The following is a 12124-nucleotide window of genomic DNA, read 5'->3' on the forward strand; positions in this document are numbered from 1 at the left end:
TAGTTGCTTGCCCGATTTCTCGAGATGGGATCCATACTGGTTGTCACTGCTGCTTTCAGTAAAGATCTTAGTGGCATCTGACTGAGATCATCAAACTTATTGCTTAAATGTTAATGCAATAAGAGTCTTGGCCATCAGGAAATACATTCAGTTTTAATTTTGCTCTTGCACTATTCCCTTCAAATGAGGTGAATTAAGTGAAACTCATCCCCTATGACTCCATATCAATTAAAGTAAAAGCTCAAACTAGCAAGGAATTTTCTCTCAATTGCTATGATAGATATCAAGTAATTCTGAAGTCATCCATTTAAGTCCTAGCACAACAAAATGTGAAATTAAGTTCTGTACATCTGGTAATCTCAGTTAGCAGCATAAATCTGACACTGAGAACTGCCAGATAATTTTAAAGGACCCAAGTTGCTCACTAATATGTTCTCAAGAAAGGAACCCAATGATACTGTCCCTTAAATTTCATTTCTTACAGCAAAAAAAAGCTGTTGTTAAAACCTCAAATTCAGTGGCACAGCTATATGTCCCAACTGGGCAAAGTTCAATACCAAGAAGTGGCGCCTTTCTCCAATAGCCATCTCGTACTTCTATGTAGTCATACCAGCACAGTCGACTCTTGAAGAGATCCATGGTTGTAAAATTCAAAACAATCTGCAACAGAAATGAATAGAATTCATGAAAATCTCCCATCCAAATTTTTTAAACTGCTGTATTTAAACAACACAGGGTATTTTCTCATGAAACAGGAATGGAAGCAAGTAATCCTCATTCCTGAGGGACTGCCTCAGAAGAAAAGGATATTTTCCCATGTCTTGGCTGCAGTCCTATCATGAAACCATTATATTTCTTTAAACCAGATTCCCATTTATAACTGTACAGAGAACAGTGTCACCCAAAGATCATTTGTGAAGAGCTGATACAAAAAAGGTCAAGTGAATTGGACATTGTGGTGACCTGATGCAAGCTGTGTAATTTAGGCACACAGCACAAGGTTTGAATTAGCTGAAATATTGACAATTTAATGATGTAATCATACCTTCAATTCATCTAAATGACAATACTACACTTCCTGTTGAAGATGCTGGACTTGACCATACCCCATTAATTATCATGGCTAAACTTCAGAATGTTTTTCTGGAAAGCTGCTGTGAATTATAGTATTACTATTTTTGCCTCAAAAGGTCACAGCAAAAGTAAAGTTTGTGATGTTCCCATGTGTTTGTGTAGGATAGATAATGTCAAATCTTGCCAGATGCACATCCAGACGGCAGGAACCACCATCCCTGCCATCAAAGACTTACTTCATCAAAAGCAACAGTGTCTCAACAAAACCAAACACTGGGTTGGATTATGAAGTTGCTGCTCCAGCATTAAGCTAGCGTAGTGATCAATTGCCTTTCATAGAAAATACCCAATCAATGGAATTAATAATTGTGCAGTGTCTAAGACAGGTAACCAATCTGGCTTATCAAATTTATATCCAGGTAGTAACACACCGTAATGTGTTCCAAGTCTGTTTTTCTCTGCTTCAAAATGTTCATCCTATGAGCCCCTCAGATTAACAATGAAAGTTTCTGGTTTGCTTCGCAATGATGCTAAATTTGTTAGAGACTGAAGACAAAGAGGAAAAGAGAAGGCTGATTTTCAGTCTTCAAGATAATCAATCAGCCTGACTCTAAAGATTGAAAGTGGATACAATCCAAATCTGGCAGATGGTACCTGGGGGTATTGATTTCATTGTTGATTGTATGAAAGATGAAGTCGCATGCTTTCAAAGAGAAACCCTTAAATTATTTGAAGGTAGGCCATTTGGGAAAAGTTGCAGGAGAAGGGAATCACAAGAGGCCAAGTTGCCTCATGTTTGTCTCGAGGTTAGTTTCATCTTGAAATCAGTAAGGGAAATGTTTTCACATTTCTGTATTTGAAATTTTTCACTAATTAAGAATCATAGAAACCCTAAAGTGCAGAAAGAGCCATTTGGCCCATCAAGTCTGCACTGATAACAAACCAACCCAGGCCCTATCCCCATAATCCCCCATATTTATCCTGCTAATCCCTCTAATTTATACGTCCCAGGACAATAAGGGCCCAATTTTACCATCACAAAAACTTGGCACCCGAAAACGTCGGGTGTGAGGTGAGTAGTGTGATCTGCTCCCGCCTCTGCAGCAATTCCCCCTTTTCCAAGGCTCAAAACTGGCCGCGATCGGCACTGCACCCGAAACGGGTGCGACAGCCATTTACATGCATTTGCATGCATTTAAATTGACTTAATGGGCTGCACCCCAACCTTACCAGCACTTCCCCCTTTACCACCATGTTCGCCCATCCAGAATCCGCGAGAAACAGGCAAGTTCTACAAAAGTCCGATTTGGGTGCTCCAGTTAGTGAAGTAAGTGCCAAACGTCCAATGGCTCTCTGCTTGAGATCGATGGGGGGATGGGTGTGGTCCACTGCTCTCTGCCTGGGATCATTTGGGGTGGTGGGGGGAGGGTCTGCTGCCACTCTGACTGAGATCAGTGTGGGGGGAAGGGGAAAGGGACAGGGCCACTGTCACTCTGCCTGAGATAAGTGGGGGAAGAAGGGTACGGGCCTGAGATCGGTCTGCGTGGCAGGGGGGATAAGGGGGTCAGTAACGTTGTGTGGCTGGGACAATGTCTGTGGGGGCCAGGGGGAGGCATTATCCAGCCCAGGACATGTCAGGGGAGCCGCATTCTATCATTTTGTTTCTGTGCATGCACAGTTGGAGGCACCGATCAGAGCTGATTTCGGGAGTGTTAAGCCCCACCCACAGGCTTTAGCAGCACAATTCGGACTCGTTGATATTTTTTCAGGCAGAACACATATGGGGGCATTTGAGAATGGGTCTAAAAGTTGGATCTGAAACACTCCTGGTTTAAAGACCACCCAGCACTTACAATCAAAATGGCAAAATAGGGCCCTAAAGGGCAATTTAGCATGGCTAATGCACCTAACTCACACATCTTTGGACTGTGGGAGGAAACTGGAGCACCTGGAGGAAACCCACGCAGACACGGGGTGAATGTGAAAACTCCACACAGACAGTGACCCAAGCTGGGAAACAAACCCAGATCTCTGGAGCTATGAGGAAGCAGTGCTGGCTATTATGCCACTGCGCTGCCCTAAAGAGCTGTGAGATCTAAACTTATATCTCTGCCAATTTTATCAATTATCTCTGTAAACCTACACATTTATCATGGCTAATCCAGCTAATCTACGCATCTTTGAACACTAAGGGACAACTTTAGTATGTCAAATCAATCTAGCCTGCACATCCTAGGACTGTAGGAGGAAACCCACACAGACACAGGGAGAGTGTGTATACTCCACACAGACAGTCACCCAAGACCAGAATCAACAAGGGTCCCTAGCGTTGTGAGGCAGCAGTGTTAGATGGGCTGTTTAAAAGGTCTTCCTTGTTTCTATAGGTTTTGCCCCAGCTGTGTTATTAACTATTAGGCTGTCTAGCCAAAGCCCCTCATTCACCTGGGGAGATGGTGAAATAGTGATACTATCACTGGGCTAGTAATCCAAAAGCCCAGCTAATTCTTTGGGGACACTGGTTCAAATCCCTCCATGGCAGATTGTGGATTTGAATTCAATTTATAAATCTGGAACACGAAGATGGTCTCAGCAATGGTAACCATGAAAACGATCATTGATTTCCCTAACAACTCATCTGCTTCACCAATATCCTTCAGGGAGGAAAATCACCTGGTCTGACTCTGGACACACAGTGATGTCACTGACTTTTAACTGTTCTCTGAATTGGCTAGCAAGCCAGCCTATTCAAGGGCAATTAGGGTTAAGAACAAGAAATGCTGGCATTGCCATTCACACCCACATTGCATGAATAAACATAGGACCCATTCCCCATGCCCCATCAATACCCACCAACTCAACCCCAATAGCCCCATCACTCATATCTTTTATAGCCTCTATGTCAGCTAAATGCCAATGTATCTTTCCACACACATCACCATGGACCTTACAGCCCCAGTGTTAACTTACTACCAACTCACAGGCAGAAATAGGATTTCTTGGAAATGAGGATGGAACTTCTGAATCTGGGTTCACAGCACCTGTTTGGATAAGCTGTGGACTCTCTACAATTACAAATCAAAGCCTTAGTACACCATTAAAATCTCAGTTACTTCTGATTGACCAGGTATCCAGTTTCATCAACCTACACATCAAGAATCATGGGTAATTTCCACACGTAACTGAACATATGCAGGTGCCAGCAACAGCTGTCAATTTTACTCAGTAGAAATGGAGATTGCAGCTGTTCAGTTATTATTGTTGTAAATTTTAAGCCAATGGATGGACTATTAAACATACAGAACTGTGAGAGATGCAAGCACAGAAAACAGAACACAAACTTGGTATGGGTTTTGAAAAATGAAAGACGAAACAAAGCATAAATACTGGACGGGTGAAATTGATTACAAGTAAATAATTCAATGGTCTAATTCAGGTGACATCAACAAAATAGAAGAATAAACTTTAGATGGCTTGTCTGTTTTCAGAAATGAGAGATTGAACTACTTACTGTAATCCTGTGCCAGTCATTTGATATATTTATTTTTAAATGCATACCTTTTTTTTAAACTTCCACCAATACGATTTTTATATGAAAGTAGTTTCTTTATACAACCTCATCCCACTAATCAAACTAATAGCTTATTCGTACCATGACCGGATTGGTTTGGATCGCTACACTTAAGAAATTAGATAAAGCACCAATACAGCTATAACAGGGAGCTGGAAATAGTTATTTGTTGCTTCCTGGTTTTATTTTCCTTTGATCTCTATTTATAGTGATCAAGGTAACTCCAGTTAGGATGATTTCTCTCTGCCTGAACACAGAAAGCTTGTACATGCTGTCTATTTATCCAGGAGTAAAATGGTTAACAACTAGCCTCATATCTGGATTTTTACTGATTGGATTGACTCTGGAGTCTTTGAAAAAAGGGGAATGGGAATGGTTTCTGGGAATCCCACCCCCATTCCTATTTCTGGTTATTTTTGCAAGCACGGGATAATGGTGCAGTCAGCCCTATCTAACACTCCTCTTACTGTGTTCATTGTGGGAATAAGTAGTTCCTATCCCTTTGCAGTTTTAGTGGGGTCAGGCCCTTTCTGTAAGTAGACATGGGTACAGCCTCTCAGATGAGTCATGAACCAAGGGGAACACCCAGCTGCAAGTGGAAAAACCAAAAATAAACTGCTCCTGGAATTCTTTAACTTACTAGCTTCAAAATTTAAAAAAAATCCTTAAGTTTTGATGGATAGGTGCTGTATTCTAAATTAGGTATGTTGTACAGTAGTGATAGATTATAGAGCTCTGTCCTGCAAAAGTAAATTCGCTATCACATTGACCAACATTAGTTGAGGTGCATGAGTGCACTTTTCCCATTGGAAAGAAATACAACCTTGCATGCAAAACTGAAGGTTGTTGTTCTTGGGAACTCTAGTGCTTTAAATGCCCAGAATACTTTTAAATTAACAAAAAAAGCAGCTATCACAGAGGAACCAACAAAAAAACACTTACTCCTAGAATGCTTTGATTGGCAGGACACCTCATATAATTTAGGAAAAAGCCATCCAGTTTTTTTTGTTACAATAGATCCCCTTGTTTACGTTTCCTAGGGTTCATTATTACAACTGAACCTGTTATGAAAACTTGGCTGAGTTTCAAAAATGCATAACCAATTACCTTTGTGGGGGTTAAGTTCACATTTTGGTTGATATTGTTAAAAAATTATTAATCTTTGATGTGACAAGTGAAAAGGCATTGTTTTGTTTTTCCAACAGATTGACCATTTGAGGGAATTTAATTTTTTTTTACAGTGCCTTCTATGAATGAAATATATTTTTCAGTATGAGATGTGTTTGAATGGCAGCACCATCAGAAAGTCAAGTGAGTGTGGCAATGACCTTCAAGGCTACTGGTAGGAGTAGCCTCCCACTTCATAAGGCATTATCGTCTTGAACAATGTGGCACATGTGATCCACCAGAGTTCAGGGCAAATGCAGATGTGTATGGCATTGCTTCGTAAATAGAAGATTCTTCAGTATACCCTTGATCGAGCAAGCTGGCTCCTTGGGCTATGTCTGGGTGGCACAGTGGTTAGCACTGCTGCTTCACAGTGCCAGGGACCCAGGTTCGATTCCAACCTTGGATGACTGTGTGCAGTTTACACACTCTTCCCGTGTTGGCACGTGGTTCCTCTGGACGCTCCAGTTTCCTCCCACAGTCCGAAGGTTAGGTGGATTGGCCATGATAAATTGTTCCTTATGTCCAAAGATGTGTAGGTTAGGGTGATTAGCCATGGTGAATGTGCAGGGTTACAGGAATAAGGGGTGGGGAGACTGGGGCAAGTAACTGTTTTGGAAAGTCTGTGCAGACTCGATGGACCTCCTGCTGCACTGTAGGGGTTCTATGTTTCTATGGATTCCCCTGTTACTCAGTTTCTTGCAATGTTTCCCCTGTTTCCTGAAGCTCCACCTAAAGGTGCACTTGGTATCCCCTATCTCACCTTCTCTTCCTCCATACATTAGAACCCTCAAAAAGACAGTATTGAGCCCTGGACCCACAGCTGTTTTGTTTTTCTCTTTGAAATGAAGGACTGAATAGGTTAATGCATAGCAATTAAAAATAGTGAAGCTCATAATCTTGTACCGAAAGCAACTGTGATGATTTTTGGCGCTTCTGCTCTACTAACCTTGTCACTGATGCAGCCTTGTATCTAAGGTGCTAAGATACATATCGAGATGACCAAGATGCCACCCCCGAGATGTGATAGCTGAATTCCAAAGAGGTTGGAGAAGGTGTGAATGACTTGAGTGACCTGACCTAGTTCAGTGCATCAATCTCAGATCTGCCACACTCATTAACAATAAGTGGTTCATGATTAATTACTGGCTGCCCTTTGGCCCATTATGGAATCATAGAATAGAATCAGAAATCCTACAATGGAGGTCATTCAGCCCATCAGAGGCACTGATGGGCTGAAGAGTATCGCCAAACAGTATCTTACCTCGGCCCACATTCCCACCTTATCCCCATCACCCTGCGTATTTATCAGGGCTAATCCACCCAACCTACACACCTTTGGACACTAAGGTGCAATTTACCATGGCCAATCCACTTACACTGCATATCTTTGGATGTTAAGAATGCCAGTTCTGAAAATTACATGAGACTCTTTCATTGATGAGATGTCATATATACAGCACTTGTGTCTGCTTAATACTTGCCTGCATTCCCAAATTTCATATTCCTGTGTGTTCATGTTTAAATGCAGCAAGTGCAATGCTAAGCCATTGAGTGCTATATTTCCCCCTTAACAGCCTGGTAAAAGTCATGGGTTCCAATGGCTAGCTTCTCAAGGAGAAACATGTCCCTTCTCTCAGCCTCGATTCCATTTGGATTTTGTAGCAATAGCAAGTTACAAAGCACCTGCAGAAAGGGCCTCTTTAGTGCAGCTGTGCAGTCCATGCACACTACCTCAGACCCACCTGCTCAGATTTGCTTACATTTTCGATTTGTGATTATGCCAATATTCCAGAGCACAAGATGCTGGTTCTCCACTATTCTCCATTACTTAGAGATCATCTTTTCCACCCCCTCCCCCTCACTGTCCACATCCCAGCTATTTATCTGGAACCTCATGATGAGAAGGTAGAACTCCTTCCTATTATCTATGGCCTCTCCCAGAATTGCTAGATCCCAATGACAGTGTGGTCAACATTTCTACCACATCCACACTCTGACACTCCCCACCACCGCCCATCACTGTTGACATGTCTATGCCTCATGTGGACCTCTATCTTCCCCAACTAGAGGCTGTGTGCATAGTCACCCATTGAGGAGAACTCCCCCTGTTATTTTCTCCCCAGTGTACAGGCTATAGACACCTCCCATAACCATTACCATCCCATCTGCAGTCCAGTACAGAGCCTGACAAGCCAATGGACATGGACCGTGAAAACTGCCTGCACATCATTATCCTATATGAAAACACAGCACTTGCCTCTCCCTGGAGTGGGAGTACAACGTGTGTGCTATTCATAGTCCTGCAGCTGGGTCGCTGTACTCCAGGACTGTTTCTACTCTATCGCTCTTGACAATGACGTTCAGAGAGCCCAAGAACAGTCTATACATTCTGACTCCTAACTGTGAGCCGAAGGCGACACTCTATTTTGTCACTCTGACCTGTTGGCCCTAGACTGAGGACCTTGACACACAGTGAATTCCTCACTGCTCTCACAAGTGAATAAATACTACACTGTCTCCCAGGAAGTGGGCAGGTTCAAATTCTCTGGGTGACTTTATTGCTGCCTACTCCCAACCTTGCCATGATTTTACAGGCCATCACCTCAACTGAGGTCTTTAAATTATCAATTAATGACCCCTTAAGGGTCACTTCCTGCCCCAACTGCAATTATCAGATAGTGGAAGGAGTTTGGCTATAAGAGGGCCAGGGGTTGAGGGGAAGCCCAACCTTCTAGCTCATTTGGCCGTAGGTGGAAAAGAGGAAGGGAATGCACCCTTCTCAGGCACCGCGCCCCCCCTCCACTTTTCCAAGGCATTTCCCCACTATGACTCTGTATTCTGCCTGCCACACCCCCTCCCTTCCCAAGACTTCTACCCTTTGCCTCAATGAGATCCCCTTAGACTTACTTATCATCCGGCTGCAGGCTCATTGTTTGTTGGACCTGGATGCAGTCCTAACAGTGGGCACTGTTCATGGTGGTGTTGAATCAACCAGAGAGCTGCCATCCAATCAGAAGGCCAACAGCTATTGCAAGAGTTCCTCCCCAGGTGAGGGAAGGGAGGTTCATCTCCAGCCAATTTAATGCCCAGGTCATTAAATGGCTGCAGGTTCGCCATATGGAGTGGGGGTGGATTCAGTGACATTTTTGATGGCAGGTCAGGAAACCCTACCACTCATTAAATTCTGCCCCTAACGTTGGAAATAAAAATCTTGTGTGTTAAATTACTTTTCTGGCTGGAACAACAAATGTTAAAATTGTGGAATGTTTAATTTTCATCGTAGTTCAAAGAATTTTGTGCTTAAAGCTTTTGATCACTATGGCAGGTTATCTTTTAATCTGCTGTCATGTCTGCTGCATGATAGTGCCAAGAATGGAAGCATTCATATTCTTTAACATGAAATATTTTAGATTATCAGAAGACAACAGCACCATAAAGCCACAGGTAAGCATATCCATCGTGTTAATTGCTATGAGATATCTTACAGTGCCAAAGGTGCTATATAAATGTAATTTGCTGATGGCCTGAAATATTTGTTTCTCTTGTGCATTTTCTCATAGTGACAAGATGTTCCTTATTTAACAGCATATGATACAATTTAAAGTGTAAGAATTTGCTATCTAAAGTCATAGCCTACAAAGTGTGCACAGACTTCAGATTACAACCGCACAAATGCCTGTTTTCACCATGCACTCTGATATAATCAATATTACATTAAATCCACAAAAATACATATCTTGGTACTTATTTAGTAAAACCTTTAAAATAGAGTAATGCAGGTTACATCAATGGGTATATTGCATATAGAAACAACCAGAGGTTTTTCCAATATATTATTACCTTTTCACCAGGTGTAACTGAGATTCTCCAAACACAATGTGTGTATGAAGGGTATCCATTAGGAAATCCTGGGGATGAGAAATTACCAGTTGAGTCTTGAAGAGTTTCTCCACAAGCTGCAGAGGAAAGTAAAAGACTTAACTTGGCTTTTGTTAATTATCTGTCCAATTCCAACTACTAAAGTAAAATGTTGATTCTAAGCAGAAACACAATCACATCAAGATTATGACGCATATTAAATAATTTCTTAAAATCTGAAATTTTATTTTTTGGTTCTTGGATACAATAACCAGTACCTGATACAAACATATTAGATTCTGCACTCCTTTTCTGAAAGTCTTCCAAAGTTCAACCCCCACTCTGTTCTGTTAATTGATCTCATCTGGAATCAAAGGGTTAACATTGCTCTCCACATTAGCCAAACATTTGGTTTAATCACTACATCTGGGGGTACTGTTATGGTATATGAGGTGCTGATGCCAATGAAGAGGCAGACCCCAGAGTACTTCAGGCTGCTTTGAGGAAGGAGTATGAAGCCTGAATTGGGCTAAAGAAAATGGATCAAACATTTATTTCCATTCCCTGCAGGGAACAGAGGGGCAACTTTGTTCAAGTAATTAATCCTAGGGGGATCAATTTCCTTCATCTCTTTTCATTTTGGGGCTTCACTCAATGCAGAATGAGATCTATGACTCCTCTCAAGAAACATGGATCATGCTGAGTCTCTCACAGGTGGTTTGGACAGCACTCTTTGGTAGCCTGGCAATATCCTCAATCATAGCCGATTAACTTGTATCAACGGAAGGAAAACACCAACTGTATATCCAAAATGAAATCAAAACCACTCAAATTATTGTTAATTCAACATGAAAATAGAACTCAATATCCACAATAGGTAGAATTATGCAAGAAGCAAGGTGTTGGCTGCATTGGTCTAAAACACAATATACTGTGGAATAATAGACAGATATCTGTGCAGTCATAGCTGCCAATCATTTCACCAGCTAGTGGGAGACTGATTAATTCTACTCTACCACTGGGTTTGATTGGTATTAATAATATCAACTGCTGCCATTTCCTATAATTAATGTTCAAGTGAAGTAGACCCATCACAGCAGTAAGCTGATGTTGGTGACCTTCATTCTCTCCAGCAATTTCACCTCATGAACTATTTAAAACATTCAGTTTTTCTAAAGTGATCTTGAATGATTTCCACATAAGATTAGCATTTTTGTCACAGCATGATGAATAATAATGTTTTTCAGTCATTATCTGCTTGTCAGCAGGAACTGCAGCATTGTTAAAGCCTTGGAGAATATAACTTATCACAAATTGAAGATGACAAGTAATACAAAATGCAGTAAACCAAAAACATACAAAACAGTTGTGAGCTGTCAGTTCTGTGATTAAATCAGCTGGGACAACTTTATTCATTTGAATGCTTAAAAAAGGGGTTAAGTCTTTGAACACTTGGTTATACTGCTAATATACAACACGTTTCAAAAGAATTTGAACATCATTTTGAAAAGATAGTCTGCAAAGTTTGTTTTGGTCCCAAAATCCAGCATAATAAAGGATCTCCATGCAACCCAGACATACTCTCTTCCACCTTCTTCCATCAGAAAAAGGATGCAAAAGTCTGAGATCATGTACCAATCGACTCAAGAACAGCTTCTTCCCTGCTGCCATCAGACTTCTGAACAGACCCACCTTATACTAAGCTGATCTTTCTCTACACCCTAGGTCTGAATGTAACACTGTATTCTGCCCTCTTTCCTTTCCTTCTTCCCATGTATTCTATGAATGGTGTGCTTTGTCTGTATAGTGCACAAGCATCAATACTTTTCACTGTATACCAACACATGTAATAATTAATGAACATAAGAACATAAGAAATAGGAGCAGGAGTAGGCCATCTAGCCCTTTGAGCCTGCCCTGCCATTCAATAAGATCATGGCTGATCTGAAGTGGCTCAGTTCCACTTTCCCGCTTTCTCCCCATAACCCTTAATTCCCTTGCCTACCAAAAACCTATCTACCCGTGTCTTAAATATATTTAGCGATGTAGCCTCCACCACTTCAACGGGCAGAGAATTCCAGAGATTCAGCACCCTTTGAGTGAAGAAGTTCCTCCTCAACTCCGTTCTAAACTGCCCCCCCCCCCTTATCTTGAGGCTGTGCCCTCTAGTCCCGCTGTCCTTTCTGAGCGGGAAGAATCTCTCTACCTTTACCCTTCCATCTTCTTCGTTATCTTATATGTCTCTATAAGATCCCCCCTCATCCTTCTAAACTCCAACGAGTACAAACCCAGTCTATTCAGCCTCTCTTCATAGTTCAACCCCCTCAACTCCGCTATCAGCCTAGTGAACCTCCTCTGCACTCCTTCCAAGGCCAAAATATCCTTGCACAAGTGCGGTGACCAAAACTGCACACCAAAGCTGCGGCCTCACCAGTGCCCTGTACAGTTGCAGCA

At 41.8% G+C, this 12124-nt stretch overlaps 1 protein-coding gene across 4 annotated transcripts in view; it reads right to left on the reverse strand.

Annotated features, from left to right (window-relative positions):
• Positions 1–12124, reverse strand: part of tll1 (tolloid-like 1) — a 303989-nt gene that overhangs the window by 82720 nt on the left and 209145 nt on the right. For all 4 annotated transcript variants that reach the window (XM_080192042.1, XM_080192060.1, XM_080192049.1 and 1 more), the window contains 2 exons: positions 9653–9768; positions 558–660 (listed from right to left, as the gene is read on the reverse strand). In XM_080192042.1, the coding sequence (XP_080048168.1) occupies positions 558–660; positions 9653–9768 (219 nt within the window). The remainder of the gene's footprint in view (positions 1–557; positions 661–9652; positions 9769–12124) is intronic.

This window comes from Carcharhinus amblyrhynchos, chromosome 1 (genome assembly GCF_965287045.1).
Source record: "Carcharhinus amblyrhynchos chromosome 1, sCarAmb.v2.hapA, whole genome shotgun sequence".
Taxonomy (NCBI): Eukaryota; Metazoa; Chordata; class Chondrichthyes; order Carcharhiniformes; family Carcharhinidae; genus Carcharhinus; species Carcharhinus amblyrhynchos.